General features: G+C 41.9%; 1 protein-coding gene across 1 annotated transcript in view; it reads left to right on the forward strand.

The window, feature by feature from the left end:
- ZC3H12C (zinc finger CCCH-type containing 12C) overlaps positions 1–19,661 on the forward strand; it is a 67,411-nt gene that overhangs the window by 38,696 nt on the left and 9,054 nt on the right. Inside the window, exons 3-4 of the mRNA XM_074981997.1 lie at positions 2,449–3,212; positions 17,505–17,644. Of these exons, the coding sequence (XP_074838098.1) occupies positions 2,521–3,212; positions 17,505–17,644 (832 nt within the window). The 5' untranslated portion in view covers positions 2,449–2,520. The remainder of the gene's footprint in view (positions 1–2,448; positions 3,213–17,504; positions 17,645–19,661) is intronic.

The raw sequence follows: 19,661 nt of genomic DNA on the forward strand, positions 1-19,661 counted from the left end.
ATATAAGATACTGGCGGTATTATCCCAATCTACGTAGCATGGTGAGATTTCAGCTGAAGTACTGTGTCCAATTCAGCGTGTCCACATCTTATTTCACGTGTGATGCCCAGAAGTGAAGCCAAAGGCAAACAACAAATTATAAAAGGCTTGAAAAACAACATCTGAGGGGAGATTTAAAAGTGTATGCTTAATCTTCAGAAAAGAAGACGAGGGGGAATCTGATAAGTCATCTAAGATACTGAGAGATCTTATAATGCAGAAAGTGATCAATTGTTCTCCATGTCCACTGAAGGTAGGGCAAGAAAAAATGGACTTAAACTGAAGCAAAGGAGACTCCTTAGATATTAAGGAAAGCTTCCTAACTGTAAAGGTAGTTAAGTTCTGAAATAGGCTTTCCAGTGAGATGATGGAATCCCTGTCATTGGAGGCTTTTAAGAACAACTCAGATATTGGTCAAGGATGGTATGGGTGTTCTTTGTTCTGCTTTGGTGGAGGAGGCTGTACTAGATGACCTGAGGTTCCTTCCAGTCGTACTTGTATGTGATTCTCTGATAATATGGTAGTTCCTGCGTGTTAAATAGAGGGTCTTAGCCACTTGTATACAGGGGGTCCCCTTTATATGTCATAGTTAGGAACCGTGAAGTCCCAATGTCTAGTGGAATAGTCTGTAAAGGGGAATTTTCCCCCTTAAGAATACATGTAAATACAGGGGGATAGAGACCTTACATTCAGTAATGGCGCCCAGATGAGTTATAAAGGGGAATTTTCTGGAATAAGAATACATGTAAATACACTGGGATAGGGACAGAGTCCTTTTAAGTTGTTTTATTGTCTGTTAGCAATGAACCACATACAGCCTAGAGTAAAACATTTTTAGTATAAAAAAAAAAAATCTAAATTTGAACTTACATTTTAAAGGATTTTAACCTTAAAACCCAGAGGGTCCTGCTTCAAGTTCATTGGGGAGTGGTCGCTTCATTTTCTTTGAAAAGAAAGAATCAAGGGTTTTCTGCTTTCCTGTGTTTGGTTTTGCTTTTAATATTTCTTGGTAGCAAGCCATAGATTCTCTAATGCTCCTAGCCACCACTGATAAGCAGTCAAAAAGATCATGGTCCCTTGAAAAACGAACTGTGCAATGTATAATGAATTTAGTTTCCTTAATTGACAGCTTGTATATGAAATGACTTATAACAAGGCGACTTATAATGGGGACCCCATGTAAACACTTTTCCATAGCAGTGTCCATATGTTTTATAGCTACAGTTGTATTTATTGCACTGTTTAGTAGTATTGTCTTTGAGTGTATTGTAGGGTGTCCAGACTTTGTTCCAACAGGTATATCCAGACTAGAGAATAATGCACAATAGCAAATCTCTGCGCTCAGGTCAGCTATCTCTGGATCAGAATGTGTCTGAAAATAGCAATGTAGAATCTCCTGCATAGGCAGGGCTTGAGTCTACATCTACATTAGAAAGCTTTGCTGATGAAACTCGCTGTCTGCCTTACAAATGCATTCTGTTGACAGTAAATCAACAGGACACAGCACTTTTGTCGACCACGTTCTGCCATTCCCCTATGAGGTAGAGTGCCTCTGTCAACAGAAAGCAAGTGTGGATGATCCCGGGATCCTCTGTCAACAGACAGGGCTTCTGGGTCACTGGGCAGTCCTGTCCACTGTGCTTCCATTTGGCCATTCTGTTGAGAGAGTGGCCTGGCCATCCATTTGCTCGCTGTCGACAGAGTGGATTGCTTTTTCATTCCACTTTGCTGTCCAGCCTCAATCTGTTCACAGAAGTTTTGTTGGAAGATATCTTCCAACAGGAACTTCTGTCGACAGATCACTGTAGTGTAGATGTAGCCTGAGACTCTTGCCTAGTTTCAGAGATTGGGCTCCAACATGAGCAGGAATATTTCCACTATTTTAGTTCCATATGGCCTATGTAAGTCAGCTGACCCATGGTCCAAGTCTCACTACCACATTTTGAGGTTTGTTTCTATTGCAGTATAGACATACCTTGTGACAGAATATCAGTTTCTTTCGGTCTGAACAAAATGTTCCTGTCTGCGTTAATGCTTTCCGTTGTTCGGTTTCTTGACTTATACAGTGTCTTTATTTTCAAATAACTTCAAAGGAAAACCAGTTTATATAAAAACCAATTTTTGAGTGTATTCATCAGCTTAGAAATGTAATTGCTTTATGAAAACTGTTTGATAAACAGAGCATTGTTACTAATCAAACAGGATTGATTTTATTGAAAAGTTCTTTGTTTGAAGAAGTGTGTTTATGTGCTGCAGGTTTGATACCAGGGTGTTTACAAATGTAGCCAAACTTTCTGTGAATAGGGAGTTTCCTCGAATGTGAACGTATCTTTAATTTAGCAAAGAAACAGTCAAAATACAAAATAAAATAAGTGCTAACTAGTAACAATGCTTTTATTTGTTTTGTAGGAATACAGGACACTTTATATTCAGGAATACAGGAAAAACAGCAAAGTGGAGACAAGTACATGCAGCAGCTTCATGGGCTTGAAGGATCACCTGGGGCATGACCTAGGCCATCTTTATGTGGAGCATGCTGACACACAAATAAATGCAGCTGGACCTTGGTCAGTGGTGGAGAAACCAACAATGGATAAAGTTAACTCTAGAAAGGATGATGCAAATAAGGAGGTATCTGAGGAGACTGGAAGCTCCAGTTGTGATTCAGAAGAGAGCACAAATTCTGATAACGAGTCAGAGAGACTGAATAACGTAAGAGCAGAATCACATTTACTACCTAAGACTCACCGACAACTATGCAGGTCTCCCTGCTTAGAGCCTCATGTTCTAAAACGTAATGAAATCTTACAAGACATTAAGATAGAGGAGGCTCAGATCATACCTAAGGAAATAAAGAAGCCCCCAGATGTGGTAAAGGAGTATCAAACCAAACTGGAGTTTGCACTTAAGCTAGGTTACTCTGAAGAACAGGTTCAGCTTGTGCTACACAAGCTTGGCACGGATGCTTTAATCAATGATATTTTGGGAGAACTTGTCAAACTTGGAAATAAAACGGACACTGACCAGACTGTAAATAATGCTAACGCTAACATAATGCGTGAAGCATCTTCCATAGAGTCTCAGAGGTCAGAGTCTCCACTTCAGGAGGATGTGAGTGAAGACGGTGATAACTTGAGGCCAATAGTTATTGATGGCAGCAATGTGGCAATGAGGTAAGTGGCAATGAGGCATTGATTTATTGATACGTTACCTTATGAATGATCTGAGGTAAACAGGATGAAGTTTAATAAGGACAAATGCAAGGTGCTGCACTTGGGAAAGAACAATTAGTTTCACACATACAGAATGGGGGAGACACTGTCTAGGAATGACTACAGCAGAAAGGGATCTAGGGGTTATAGTGGACCACAAGCTAAATATGAGTCAACCGTGTGATGCTGTTGCAAATAAAAAGCGAACATGATTCTGGGATGCATTAACAGGTGTGTTGTGAACAAGACATGAGAAGTCATTCTTCTGCTCTACTCTGCGCTGGTTAGGCCTCAGATGGAGTATTGTGTCCAGTTCTGGGCACCGCAGTTCAAGAAAGATGTAGAGAAATTAGAGAGGGTCCAGAAAAGAGCAACAAGAATGATGAAAGGTCTAGAGAATGTGAAGAAAGGCTGAAAGAATTGGGCTTGTTTAGTTTGGAAAAGAGAAGATTGAGGGGGGACATGATAGCGGTTTTCAGGTATCTAAAAGGGTGTTATAAGGAGGAGAGAGAAAACTTGTTCTTTTTGGCGTCTGAGGATAGAACAAGAGGCAATGGACTTAAACTGCAGCAAGGGAAGTTTAGGTTGAACATTAGGAAAAAGTGCCTAACTGTCAGGGTGGTCAAACAGAGGAATAAATTGCCAAGGGATGTTGTGGAATCTCCATCGCTGGAGACATTTAAGAATAGGTTAGATAGATGTCTATCAGGGATGGTTTAGACAGTACTTGGTCCTGCCATTGGGGTAGGGGGCTGGACTCGATAGCCTCTCGAGGTCCCTTCCAGTCCTAGTATACTATGATTCTATATCTATAAGGAAACTGTACTGTCTTGCCCAGTTAGATCACTGATGTGTTGTGTTGTTTGGTTGCACATCTATAACAATGCATTGGTTCTCATTTGTTTAATCACAGCATTCTTATTTTTCATAAATGCAGTATGCAAACCCCAGTACTCAAAGGGTCATTAGTCAGCACAGAGACTTGCATTGTCAGTAATTGCAACCATACATTAATTATGCAGATCTCTCTACTTCGCTTATTATCAAATTCTCTTCACATTGAACAATATTAATTATAGATCTGGAAAAGTGCACATTTTGATTAGTCATATGAAGTTAGTATCATAACTTGAAATTGGAGAAAGTTTGGAGTAACTTTTAGAGGTATCTAACAAAGCTAGGTTTATGGGCAGCAGCATAATAGAAGGACAAGGAAATATCTAGCGAAGAGAGTAAACTGAAACCTCATAATATTGAACACCAGCTGTATCATTAAAGCCAACTGTTTAGCAGGCACCATTTCTATGAATAATTGCACTATCCAAACTTAGCTATAAGTTAAATAGCTGGGATATAACCCCTCCTGCAGTTCATAAATCAAACACTAATGGATTGGCTTAGTAAGACATTTATCCTACTGGGTAGGATATTCCACAGAGAAGTACTTTTCCTTTGAAATAACTAGTACTAGACACTGGCAGAGAGGGGACACCAGACTGATATAACAGGAATTCCTGACACTTTGGTCTTCAGAATTTCAGTGACATGCTTACCAAAGAACATGTTTGCATACTTCACATACCTATTTTCACCTGTGACTGCAGATAAGGAAATACCCTTAATTGTGGGGTAAGAGGGAGCTGGCCTTCCTTACTAATCAAAGGCTGTTTCTACAGTACCATCTTCCTTCGAACGAAGGATGGGAGTTAGCATGTTGGGAGTTTACTAATGAAGTGCTGCCGTGCATAGGCAGCACTTCATTAAGCGAATTCCCCCTTGCAGCAACTCCGAAGTATCGGCATGCGTCTAGCCATGGCACACCTGCCAGTACTTCAGTCTAGCCATGGCACACCTGCCAGTACTTCAAAGTGCTGGGGCAACTCCAAAGTCTCCTTGCTACTCAAGAATGGACATTTTAAATTAATTTAATCCTTTAAGATTGTTGGTGCCCTCTCTGGCTGCTATATGTCGATACAAACTAACTATACGTGCCCAGATCCACAAATGGGAAAAGAGATTACAGTAAGTAAAAAGTGTCTATGGTGCTTGTGATTCAATCCTGCTGTACTGAAGCAGTGACAATAAACTACTACAGTATTTCCAAGTGCAAAAACTGAGTCTTGCCCAACTCACAAAATTTAGTTTTAAATAATGGGGTGCCTGGTTATTTTTTAACTTTGCTCATTTCCAATATGTATAGGAAAATGAGTGTTGCCAGTTTATGATAAGAAATATGACTGTGACACTCCATATTGATTTTGTGGTTCCACATACCCATTGTCTCCATACCCTCAGCCCTATGTCAATTCCAGCTACCCAGTCATGCAGCAATTCTGCTCCTCTCTGCGCCATGCTCCATGTGTACCTTTGTTTCTCTTGCTATTCCAGTGGTTCCTCCTCCTTTCTTTCTATGATTCATCTCATCAATTGACAGCCTCAGCTAGGGAGTGGGCCACATGAGTGGCCCTTTTTCATCTCACTGGGCCACAAGCTTGCCATAACCAAGGCAGTCTCATGGGCACTTGCGTACCGAGAATTTGTGGGGTGTTCCAGTGTGCAGTGCTTTTACTCAACTGGCACACCCCACAAATTCTAGGTAGCACTGCTTCTGACAATGGTGATCAAAGGCAAGAATGACAAGGTGCTCATGAACAAGGAGAAGGCTGTGTAGCAATGGACAAGAGATGCGCTGATCTGTACAAAGCACAGTTGGACCTGAGTGTCTCCGAGGGACTGATAGGAAAAACTGGAAGACATCTCTCTGTCAAGTGTTGAGAGCAAGACAGACATTTTGAAGGAGGAAGTACAAAGAGCAGTGAAATGACTAAAGAAAAACAAGAGCTCTGGAAATAAGATCACGAGAGAGATGATCAAGTATGGTGGAGAAAGTATATGCAATACATATTGAACATCTGTTGACCAGTGCCAAATGAGAGAATTTACCAGACTATGGGAGGTCAATATTGTTTAGCAGCGTTACAAACACTTCCACTGCATACTGGGCTCTAGAAGACGTTTGGGGGATCAGTTACAGCTAAATAACAGCACAGAACACTGATAGCCAGGACTGGTGTCTGTAAATGAACTTTATGGGATCACAGGAAACTTGGCCACACCCATGATAAGTGGTCATGCAGCTAACTAAAATCATGCCAGATTATACAAGTTGCTGGACAAAAGAGTGCCAGACTACAGAGGTTCAACCTATACTGTTTTCCTAGCAAGAACTGAACTCGTTCATATTCAAATTCAACACATTAGCACGTGGTTTGAACCTGGATGCAAACTTTCTGGGACATTATAAGGGCTCTTTAGCATACTTGGCTTAATCTAATTCTTGACTCCCACTCCTCCCCCCCCCGCCCCTCTGCTCTCTGATTTGCTCACTTTGATATTTTTTTTTTCTGATTTGTGAACTTTGATTACTGTTTTGGTTCTCTATGCCTTATATATTGAGTCTGTTCTGGTATGGCTGTGGTCTGAAGAAGTTGATCTGTCCCACGAAAGCTCACCTAATAAATTATTTTGTTAGTCTTTAAAGTGCTACTTGACTGCTTTTTTGTTTTGATAGTATATAGACTAACATGGCTCTTTCTCTGTTACTGTTCTTCTTTGAGTTCTTGTACATATCTATACCAATCAAGTGGGTGCACATGAACATGTTCATGGTAGCTTTCCTCCTTAGCAACATCCTTTGGGTCACCTGCAGACACTTAAGGATCTTAAGTAGTGGCTCAGGATCTTACTTATGGAGGCAGCTCTTCACCCCCCAATCTGACTGAGGGTTGGATCCTACGTGCAGCACCTTTTCCTCAGAGCGTAGTGCGCTGGTCCCCATAGTACGTGATTCAGCGTCTAATACAGAGTGGGTCTGATATACTCCTCCCCACAGTCCATTCATTGTTGTGGTGAGTTGGCTTTGTGTGTCTGAATGATCCAGAGAGCTATGCCAGCAGGAGCTACAGCTCCTGGAAGAGTCACCCAAACTGGACAGGTCAAAGGACAGAGACCAGACAAATTTGAGTCACCTCTCCCCAAGGTAAAAGGGGTTGGTTTAGGGTTAACATCCTTATCCATTTAAAAAAAAAAAAGTTACAGAAACATCCACATAGAAACCTACAACTACACAAGTCTTGGGAAGAGTTGGCAATCCACATGGATTGAATGTAAAATGTGATCGGGAAAGCTAAAAGGAAGCTGCCCTGCAGATGACCCTTCTGTCATCCAGGACAACCACCTAGTTTGGTATGTGGAATGTTCGAACCAGGTATCAAGCCAGGAAGACAGCACAAATTCAGCAGAGATGAAATAGTACAAGCTTGCAGTTTTGGGCTTGTTTTGAGACGAGATGGACACAATCTGGGCAGCTATGCGTGGCAACAGGTGAAACCCTCATCTACGCAGGACAAGAAGCCGGCACCCTGGGCTTGATGTTATCAAGAGAGGCATCTGGTGCTTTAATGGAGTAGATAGCAGTATAAGCAAACATCATCACAGCCAGATTCTACACCAAAATGTGGAAGGTACTGATTGTGCAATGTTATGCACCAACCAACGAAGTATTTGAGGAATGTAAAACAGACCTGTATGAGAAACTACAAAGTATTGTGAACCAGAAAGCAAAAAAGGATATTGTGATTTTGATGGGCGACTTTAATGTGAATACAGGCAGAGAATAGACCATGGGAAAAGAAGGCCTATGTAACATGAATGAAAATGGAGAGCGCTTCAGTGACTTTTGTTCCTTCAACTGATGGTGATAGGTGGTGGTCTTTTTCCACACAAAAAGATCCATAAGGTCACTTGCGTTTCACTGAACCATCAGTCAGAAAACCAGACTGATCACATCTGTATCAGCAGCTCTTTCAGAAGATCGATGCAAGATGTCCGTGCTAGAAAAGGAGCCGATGTATGTTCAGACCATTGTCTGGTCATGATAAAACTCAAATTCAGGCTCAAGAGGTGCACCACGCCAGTGACCAAGCCAGGATTGAGATTTAACACAGAGCAGCTGAAGGATTTAGACTGAGACAAGAGCCGGTTTCCAAGTGGAGCTGTCCAACAGATATTCACTTCTGACGAGCCTTATCCTGGAAGATGCTACTGTGGAACAGAATTGGGAAGGCACAAAAACAGCCTGGAAAGAGACCTGCAATAAAACATTGGGAAAGAGGACAAGGCTTCACAAAGAATGGATCACAGGAGAAACTCTGAGAAAGCAAGGGAACGAAAGATAAGAAAAGCAGCAAACAAGAGCAGCCAAGGTGGAAGCTCAAAGACTGTGTTCAGAAGCCAACAGAAGAGTTTAAAAGGCTGTAAAATGGGACAAGAAAATCTTTGTGGAAGACCTTGCACAACAAGCTGCAGGACGGAGAAACACAATACTGGGATACTCCTGGAGTTTGCTAGAAGTTTTGTCTTGAGACAGAGTGAACCTATTCTCCATTTGGAGTACAAAGGTTTAAGTCACATTTGGCATAGTGCCATACTTAATGGGAGCAGGTGCAAAGCTGCGTCTCCAGTGCCACAGAAGAAGAAGAAACAGGAGAGGGGTCAGTCCTCCAGCCTTCAGAGGGAACAGCCACAGGGAGGCATCAGCACCCTCAGTATGGTTCAGTGCATGGTGGCTCCTGTGGATGCGTTGACTCTGGCTCCACAAGGGTTTCAGTTGAGTCATACTCAGCACTGCTCCCGGACCAACATGATGGGGCAGACTTAGGCCCATTCTAGAATATGTGAGATCTCAATAAGTTCAAAAAGAAAATCAAGTCCTTTCTTGTCTCCCTAACTTCCATCATCCCATCCTTGGATCTAGCAGACGGTTATGCTACTCTGAACTTGAAGGATGCATACTTTGACATCATGATCACACAACCTCTCAGGTTCGTAGTGAACACCACCCACTACCAGTTCATAGTCCTGCCATTTGGTCTGTCCTCATGTCTTCCTAAAATGCATAGCAGTCATTACAGCATTTCTACACAGATGCCACTTACAGGTGTTTCCATATCTGGATGTTCCAGATCTCAAGTGGAATCATGTCCATTTTATACGAACCACATTCAACAGCCAAAGTCTCCTCTTGAACAAAGCAAAATATACTTTATCTCCTCTTCACAGGATAGAAATTATAGGGGCAGTTCTGGATTTGAACCAGGCAATGGTATATTTGCCAGAGACTTCAGTCTCTGGCTGATGTAATCCAAAGCCTCAGACAGTTTCCCACCCCCACATCAAGGAACTGCCTGAAATGTCTCTGGCACATGGTTGCTTGTACCTATGTGGTGCAACATGCAAGACTCCAGCTCTCACCTCTTCAGTTGTGGCTAGCATCAATGTATTGACCAGCCCAGCACAGTCTGGACATGTTTGTCACCCAGCCATATCCAGTACTCATTTCCATATTATGGTGGGTAGAACCCATCAACACCTTCTTGGAGGTCTCCTTTGCAGCTCCACACCCATCCTGTCAATAGTGACAAATGTGTCCCGCCTGGGCTGGGGAACCCATATCAGGAACCTCAGGACTCCTGATCTTTGCTTTCAGGATGACTTTGTTCTCCACATCAGTGTCAGAGAGCTGAGGGCAATGTGCCCTACATGTCAGACCCTTTGGTCACACCCCTCAGGGTATTGTGTATTAATTATGATGGACAATACAACAATAATGTTCTGTATCAACAAGTGGGAGCATGAGGTACGTGCTTCTCTCTCTTCTGATGAGAAGTCCTCCTGCTATGGGACTTCTGTATAGAGCATTCAATTCACTTGCCAGCATTGTACCTTCACAGGGTTCAGAACAAACTGCTGGATCATCTCGGCAGGTCACTCCACGGACAGGAGTAGTCTCTCCACCTGGATGTCATGAACTCAGTCTTCCAAAAATGGGGCTTTCCCCGGTAGACCTGTGAGCCACATGTCACAATATGAAGTGTCAGCAGTTCTGCTCCTTCTAAAACCATAATTCAGGCTCTTGTGATGACACATTCTTCCCATGGAGGGTCATCTCCTTTACACCTTTATCTATTCCACTTGTTCACAAAGTTCTCCTCAGAATGGAGTGAGTTCAGGTTATATTTATAGTGCCAGCCTGGCCCCATCAGCACTAGTACACAACCCCTCCGGGCATATCAGTGGAAACCCCAATCACCCTTTATGCTCTACCTGGACCTTATGACACAAGACTATAAGCTTCTGCAGCACCCAAACCTTGAGTTGTTGCAACTCAGTTTAGAAACTCCATGGCCAAACCCCATGGAGCTCTTCTGCTCAGACTAGGCTTGTCCAGTCCTCCTTTGCAGCAGGAAACTGTCTACAAGAATCGCTTACTTTGCCAGGTGGAAGTGATTTTTCAGTCTTGTCAGTGTAGTTCTATTTATCCCCAGGGCTGGCCTCAGTACCACTTATTATGGACTTACTCTCCACCCAAAGTTCCAAGGACTTTCAGTCTCATCAGAAGGAGTTCGCTTAACTGCCATCTAGAAGCACAAGGTCAAGGAATATTTGCTAACTCCATGGTAAGTCAGTTCTTGAAGGGTATAGACAAACTGTACCTGCAATTCGATCAGCCTTTTCATAGTCCTTTCGGGACTACCAGAACCACAAGTTGAACCTTTAGTAAGACACTCCCTGCTTTAACCTCAAGTAGGATGACTTGGGAGCTCACAGCCCTGGCATCAGTCTCCCCCTACTCTCTATAAGGACAAGGTGCAGCTGAAACCTCACTCTGCTTTCCTCCCTAATGTGGTATCACAATTCCACATCAATCAGGACATATTCCTCCCAATATTCTACCGTAAACTGTGTTCCGGGGGTTGAGAACAAAGACTCAACTCACTGGATGAATACAGGCATTTGGCCTTTCACATTGCGAGAAGGAGGCTATTTAGGAAGTCAGTCCAGTTGTTTGTAGCAATTGCAGATAGGATGAAGGGCCAGCCTGTATCCTCTCAACGTATCTCCCCTTGGATAGTCTCCTGCATTTGCTAGTGTTACAACCTCACTGGAGTTCCCACCTCCACCTCTACCAAGGCATAGGCTTCAACCACAGCATTTGTGGCTTAGTTTCCGACTCAGGAAATTTGCCGAGCAGCAACATGATCATCTATCCACACATTAATGTGCGCATTGTGATTACCCAGCAGGCGACAGAGCTCATGGCCTGTGGCAAGGCAGTGCTTCAATCAGTACAAAAATCTGACTCCGCCTCCTGAATCTGAGCTTGAGAGTCACCTGATTAGAATGCATGTGAACAAACTTCCAAGTAGAACATTACTTACCTCATAACTTCTGTTCTGCAAAATGTTTGTTCATGTCTATTGCAATACCCACTCTCCTACCCTTCTGTTGAAACTCAGCAAGAAGGAACTGGGTGGGGGGAGGGGGTCCTCAGGACTATACGTATTAGGTGCCAAAGTGGCACCACTCCAGGGGTCATCCAGGTTGTCCCAGGGGATGCTTTTGCTAAGGGGAAAAAATATTCTAGTTTCCATGTGTGCATGCACACACCTGACTGAAATAGACATGAACAACACACCTTGAAGAACAACTGTTACGAGAAGTTGAGTAACCATTGTTTTCACATGGATAGGATCTCACTAATAGCAGGTTAAGGGTGAAACTTCTCTTTAAGTCGTTTTAGAGCTCTCCAAGTTGTAGATGTCTGGTGCTTGCTTCAAGAGATGTCACCAGCACAGAGCAACAAAGGACAAAACTCCTCCTGGAGTATAGAGGTAGCTTATGTAAATGGCATTTTAAAATATATCACGGTTTCATTTTGAGAGAGACACACTCCCAAGAATATTTAAAAATAAAATACAAACTGACATACATTTTAAAATTGTGTCTGATACCACTTTTTCCGGTTGGGGTTTCTGTGACACATGTATGTACACCAGGCATAACACATTCTAAGACATCTCTGAAACTTTTCTGGTCAAAAAAAGAAAAATGTTGTTAAAGCCTCCTTCATATGTGGTAATACTGTGGGTCTGCTTGATATTTGGGATATCTAGCATGTATATTTATTGGGTTTTTTTTAATGTAAGTATGGTAGGGCACTAGACAAACATGCTGCTCCCAAAGATGTGTAAAATGCTTTTATCCATAGAAGGAAGCAAACAAGGGAGAGCCAAATCCATGAATGCTCTTGGAGAACACAGGAATCTAGCACAGTAGCTTCTGTACTGTGTATCTATACTATGTACACCCACTACTTGTGTTATATACAATGTATAAGGAACTATGTTAGTGAGACAATATGGAAAGGGAAAGAGTTTCTAGATAGTATTTTGTGTTATTTACATTTTGTGGTTTGTTTTTTTATTTTTAAAAAACTCATCTCTGAATACAGTGTTTGTGGGTGACAAATTTCATTTCGTTAAGGACCTTTTTTACAATGTAAGTGTTTCCAAACCATCAGCTATAGTGTCCAGTGCAGTTATAGAGAATATATACACATACACTGTATCCTTCAAACTACCTGAATATTGCAGCATGTCGCCACTGAAGTCATGCATGTGTTGTATATGGTTGCCATTTTAGACCTATACCACAACCATTTTTACCAATTTAAAGATTTGGCATTGTACTTAAAATATGTAGCCACTGTTTAAATTTCAGCCTGGAGGCTAGCAAAACAATGGAGATTGTGGAAAATGTTCTCATCACATACTCACAAGCTCAGTAACTGTGCTGCCCATAGGCAATACTTCAGAGCGCTTATGCTCAGAAAAAAAAAATCACCATCACTCATTGCTTTTCTATTTTTTTAAATTAAAACACCACGTACTACTTGAATGAGTGCATGAAACTGTAAAAAGACACCTCAGGATAAATGCCTAAGGAGGGTCATTCGGACCCACAGTATTCAGGGCAAATAGATATTTTTTCCTCGCATCCACTAAGTACAGTAAAACAAGTTGGTTCAGCAAACAACACCAAAGCAGAGCACTGCAGCTGTCTTAAGCAAGTGGCATTGAGTACCTCTCCCACTCTGCACCTTCATTGTTACTTTTGAAGTGTGCTGCTCATCTTTTAATAGATTTCAATACTTGTAAAATCATCATCTCTGACAAAGAAATACAAGTACTATTTACTTTCCAAATATTGACAAGCAGGGAAAATCAAAATTTTCCATTTTTAAATCCTCTCACCTATATGAAATACAGCTGAAGGAAGCACACAAAAGCCAAGGTAAAGCTGCACATGACAGTAGTATTTGAGAGCACTACAAATTTTACACCACCTTGTACTGGAAACCCACTGATGGCTGTACTTACCCACACCATTCTAGCTTCCGTCCTGCACACATAACTAGATCCATTGTTTACAGTCAGGCCCTTAGGTACAATCGCATTTGCTCCGATACAAGTGACAGAGACCAAAAACTACAAGATCTTTAACAAATATTCATAAACCTGAATTACCCACCAGGAGAAATGAAAAAAACAAATCGACAGGGCCAGAGGAATACCCAGAGACCAGCTACTCCAAGATCGGCCCAAAAAAGCCAAGAACAGAACACCACTGGTCATCACCTACAGCCCCCAGCTCAAACTCCTGTAGCGAATTATTAAAGACCTACAACCTATCCTTAATCAGAATGCCACACTTCAGAAGGCCCTAGGTTACAGGCCTGTTCTCTCCTGCAGACACTTCCCAACCTTATGAGGATCCTCACCAAGAGCCACAGTCTATCCCCCGGAATACCAGTCCAGGAACCTTTCCTTGCAACAAAGCCCGCTGCCAGCTTGGTCCACATATCTTTTCTGGAAATACCATCACTGGACCTAACCAGGTTATTCACAGAATCACAGGCACATTCTCCTATTCCTCAACTAACCTCATATATTCCATCATGTGCCAACAATGCCCAGATGCTTTGTACATTGGACAGACTTCAGACTCCCTTAAAGAAAGAGTTAATGGGCACAAAACAGACATAAAAACACTCCAGATCCACAAACCGGTTAGTCAACATTTTAATGGAGTGGGCCATTCTGTTAATGACTTAAGAGTTTGCATGTTACTGAAGAAAAATTTTCACACCACTCTTGAAAGGGAGACACCTGAGCTGTCTTTTATGTTCAAATTCAGCACATTAACATGTGGTTTGAACCGGGATCGGAATTTTCTGAGTCACTGTAGGGGCTCGTTTGCATACTTGGCTTAATCTAATTCTTGACCTCCCCCCACAACCCTTCTACTCTCTGATTTGCTCACCTTGATCATTTTTTTCTGATTTGTCCACCTTAATTACTGTTTTTGGTTCTCTGTGCCTTAAATATTGAGTCTGTTTTGGTATCGCTGTGGTTCTGTCCCATGAAAGGTCACCTAATAAATTATTTTGTTAGTTTTTAAAGTGCTACTTGACTGCTTTTTTGTTTTTATATACAGTTCATCTCAAACCCTTCTGACTCACAACAGAAATTCTGTGATGTGTTATGTAGTAGTAGTAGTAGTAGCATCCTTCAGTCTACGTAGACTGTGGATCGCACCCTTCGTAGTTCCGTTTGGCATCCTCATTTGCAGTGTTGGCTGTGACTGTGAAGACCCACATGAGTGACAGTCCTTGCTGCATCTGTTGCATATGTAATGGGTGTCTGGCAGGTCCTTGCTGTGCTTTCTGTGGGCTCGCTTCTCCTTTGCTAGCTGTGTGATCCTCAACTCACCCTTCTGAAGGCCCTTGTATAGTTCCTGCCTCCATCTGCTGTGATCGTCTGCCAGCTCCTCCCAGCTGTCTGGCTTGATGTGTACTTCGCTGAGGTCTCTCTTGCAAACATCTTTGTAGCACAGCTGGAGGCGTCCGGGAGGTCTTTTGCCAGAGGCTAGCTCGCTATACAGGATGTCTTTTGGGATCCTTCCATCGTTCATCCTGTGGACGTGGCCAAGCCAGCGGAGCCGCCGCTGCCTGAGGAGGGTGTGCATAGTTGGGATTCCAGCTTGCTCAAGGACGGTAGTGTTGGTCACTCTGTCCTTCCACGATATTCCAAGGACGCGCCTGAGGCAACATAAGTGGAAGATGTTCAGCCTCTTTTCCTGGCGAGCGGACAGGGTCCTAGTCTCGCTGCCATAAAGGAGGGTGCTGAGGATGCAGGCTCTGTAGACTTGCATTTTGGTGTGAGTGTACAGCTTGTTGTTATTCCACACTCTCTCGTTGAGTCTGGACAGAGTTGTGGCTGCTTTACTAATCCTTCTGTTTAGCTCAGTCTCCAAGGACAGGGTGTCAGTGATGATGGACCCGAGGTAAATGAACTCGTGGACGACCTCTAACGTATAGTTGTCAATGCTGATTGATGGAGAAACAGCAACGTCCTGAGCAAGAACATTTGTCATCTTTAGGCTGATGGAGAGCCCAAAGTCCTTGCATGGATGAGTTATATAAGATGTCAAAAGTGGATGGACTTTAACAATGGATGGTTCTTTATAGACTAAAAATATATGAATGAAATCTTGGCCTCCATTGACATTTGTGAATTTGAGAAATAAAGGCTTTTCTGATGTGAAACGTAAAAGCTCTTTAAAACAACATGACAATATTACACAATTGTTTACTGCTGAAAGTGAAAAATACCCTAACACAGTTGAACAAAAGGTCAGTTTGCAGTTATTTCCAAGAATTTGGGCTGGTTCCTGAAATATATGCACAATTCGTTTTGAAAAGTGCAGTAGAATTTTTAAGGACTACATGATGATGCCTAGCTTGTACATTATGCATTATAAAAGATGTCCGTGACATTATCCCCAGTTTAAAAACGGTGAAGCTGAGGCATGGAAAGGAGTAGGGACTGATTTACTTAAGGTCACCCCACAACGCTGGGTTTTGTTCCTGTGTCTCCTTCTAAAATCATGAACTCCAGTCCAGTGTTCTGTGCCCTAGGCCCTGCAACCTCATTTGTTTCCTTCGGAGTGTGGTCTAGGCATTGGTGCTTGTCTTTAAATTATGGTACCTTCATTTATACACATTTATCTATTTCTGGGGATTTACAAAGAACATTAGCAAGCCACATTGCGTTTATTCTTGATTCTAGCTGACTGAAAGAGAGTAATCTGCAGTATTTCCTTTAAAAAAAATATATAGCTGATATATTGGCTTACTGCATATGTCACATTAAGAGTATGGTCATTGTTTCATAGACCCAAAGCTGTAAGGGATATCAAGTTACATAATCAGACTTAAGTCCAGTATTCCGGAAAAGTACTAATGAAGTTTAAACTGGGCAAAAGATATTTACAGGATATGCCCCTCTGAATCTAATGAGAATACATGAGTATTGGTGAGCACATTGTTATACAAAAATCAAGTATACAAAATGACTCTGTAATACACTATCAAAACAAAAAGCAGTCAAGTAGCACTTTAAAGACTAGCAAAATCTTTAAAGTGCTACTTGACTGCTTTTTGTTTTGATAGTGTATAGACTAGCATGGCTTCCTCTTTGTTACTATAATACACTGATTTAGTGTGGGATCTTGCCTGGCTCTAGGGGCTGGCCCTTGTGATGATAAATCCAGTGGGACTGTTTTTCTTTTAGTGTCAAAGGTCAAAAATCAGGCTTCAGAGGACAAGTGTTGAAGCTGTCTGATAGTAGCCATAATTCTTTACATTGACATCCCCACATATTAATATGGATTGCACTCTATTCCTGTGTTGCCCATATGTAAAGATGTGGTCTGTGGGGATTCAGTACTTCGTCTTGAGACACTGGGATTTCAACTTGCTTTATGACAACCAGTGGGAGACCCTGTTATTCCAATTTCCCTTGTTCCTGCCCGTGTTCTGCCACCCCTCTTCCTCCCTGAGTTTATTTCACAAACTTCCCCAAAATGACTGTGTGGGTAAAGAGTGTGTTATTCTAAGGGGCTGGAAATGTATCTTAAAATAAAATCAAAGTACAAATGAAAGAGAGAAGTGTGCATATAACGGAAATTTTAAAACTATATTTTACCATATATAGTTGAAATAAAGAACTCTTTACCTTTTAAATAAAGATTGTGTACATTATAAATACCATATATCTCAAGCATAATAAATGTTCATTTGGTTTGACAACAGCCCTTTACTTTTGTCTTCCTGTGCCACTTCTTTTTGGTTTTTCCCCCTCTTTTGGAGAGAAGAGGCAGCATTGGGAAGGGTATTCAGATTGACTCTCATTGTCAACAGAAATCCTGGATTCAGTTAGTAGAATTACTAAGTATAATCAGCTGGTTGTAAAACAGGAAATTAAGTGTTTTCTCTAATGTCTGTTTCAGCCATGGGAACAAAGAAGTATTTTCTTGTCGAGGAATAAAACTGGCGGTAGACTGGTTTTTGGAAAGAGGCCACAAAGATGTTACAGTGTTCGTGCCAGCATGGAGAAAAGAACAGTCAAGGCCAGATGCTCTTATCACAGGTAAACAATGTCCTCATGTCATTGTCTTCAGTTTTGTTTTATAATGTAAGATTCCTCATGCCTAATTGTGAGCATTAGCTGAACAAACTATTTGAAATTGCTTTTTTATAAAGTAATATGTTTTTGGTCTAAGATCTTTTTGTTGAACTCCAGACAGGGAGGAAAAATGCAAGAGAATGCACAACAATACACAGCAAGAACTCATTGGTATTTTTACTTGTCAGAAGAGCTTTCTTTGAAAGTTTTTAGTTAAACTTCTGTGGGTTTGGTTTAGTTGTTGTTTTTTATTTTTTTAATCTGTTTGCTGTATATACTTAAAATGAAAATATTTGAAAGAATTGTGACTTGTCAGAACAATAACCAAAGAGAAGTGTTCTCCTACCTATAGAATGGGTTTCTGTGAGAGTAGGCCCTGTAAGCCACACTAGGGCTACGCCTACACTAGCCCCAAACTTCGAAATGGCCACGCAAATGGCCATTTTGAAGTTTACTAATGAAGCGCTGAAATGCATATTCAGCGCTTCATTAGCATGCAGATGGCTGTGGCACTTCGAAATTGACGCACCTCGCCACCGCACAGCTCGTCCCAACGGAGCTCCTTTTTGAAAGGACCCCGCCTACTTCGAAGTCCCCTTATTCCCATCAGCTCATGCTATTTCGACATCGTGCCGGCTATTTCGAAGTACCTGGCTAGTGTAGACGCACCCATCATGTCATAAAGGGCAGGGTCAATTGTGCTGTTCATTTGTTACCTATTTTGGAGATTTGGGAAGGACATCAGTCACACAGCTTTTAACCTTCAAATTTAATTCATCCCCAGACAGTGCCGCCAATTATGTTAGTGGAGTGGGCCCTGCAAATGGGGGTTTTGAGGAACAGGCCAAGTCTAGTGTCAGTAGTTTTTTTTTCTGGAGCAGAGAGAATCCACTTCATCTTGTCCAGCTGTGCCTCTGTGTCAGCACCTTGGCAATGAGAGGAAAAGTAAAAAATGGAGAAAATGATGACATCTATTGTCAGCCTTGCATCTTCTGTAGAACAGAGGCACTTCACAGTTGTCTTTTGCGCAAGATTATGGGGAGTTCCCTTACTCAGAATCATAGACTCCAAGGTCAGAAGGACCCATTATGTGCATTTAGTCCGACCTCTTATGTAATATAGGTCATAGAACATTCCCTGAATAATTCCTACAGCATATATTTTAGAAAAATATCCAATTTTAATTGAAAAACTGTCAGTGATTGATAGAAAATCCACTATTATCCTTCATAAATTGTTATAGTGGTTATTTCTTGCCATAAAAATGCATACCTTATTTCCAGTCTGAATTTGTATAGCTTCAACTTAAATCTAATGGATAATGTTATGTGTTTCTCTGCCAGAGTGAAGAGCCCACTTCTAAATATTTGTTCCCCTTGTAAGTACTTGCAGACTGCAGTCAAGTCACTCCTCACTCAACTATTCTTTGATGTACTCGGAAGGACTCAGTATATTTAGTTTTCTAGTCCTGGGATCATTTTATTGCTCTTATCTGACCCTTCTCCAATTTATCAACGTCTTTCTTGAATTGTGGGCACCAGAACTGGACATAGTATTCTAGCTGCTGTTTTACCAGTGCCAAATACGGAAATAAAATACCCTCTCTGATCCAATTTAAGATTCCTGTTTATGCATCTCATGATTGCCTTAGCACTTTTGGCCACATTTTAGGGTGACCATCCATCCCGTATTGGGTGGGATGGTCCCGTATTGGGAATGCCAGAAAGACATCCCTACTTATTTTTAAAAAGAGATGAATTGTCCCATATTTGGGCCGACCCCCCACTGACCTTTTCTGCCAGTGGGAGTCACTTCCCTGAGCTGGCAGCTGCCGCTTTCCCAGATCTCCCTGGGGCTTGGTGAAGCCAGGAGGAGCTGCCCATCCTGCTCATATCTCCCTGTCCTGTATTTGAGACAGGGAGATATGGTCGCCCTACCACAGCATCACATTGGCAGTTTTTGTTCAGCTGATTATCCACTG

Source organism: Carettochelys insculpta, chromosome 1, assembly GCF_033958435.1.
Source record: "Carettochelys insculpta isolate YL-2023 chromosome 1, ASM3395843v1, whole genome shotgun sequence".
NCBI classification, from domain to species: Eukaryota; Metazoa; Chordata; order Testudines; family Carettochelyidae; genus Carettochelys; species Carettochelys insculpta.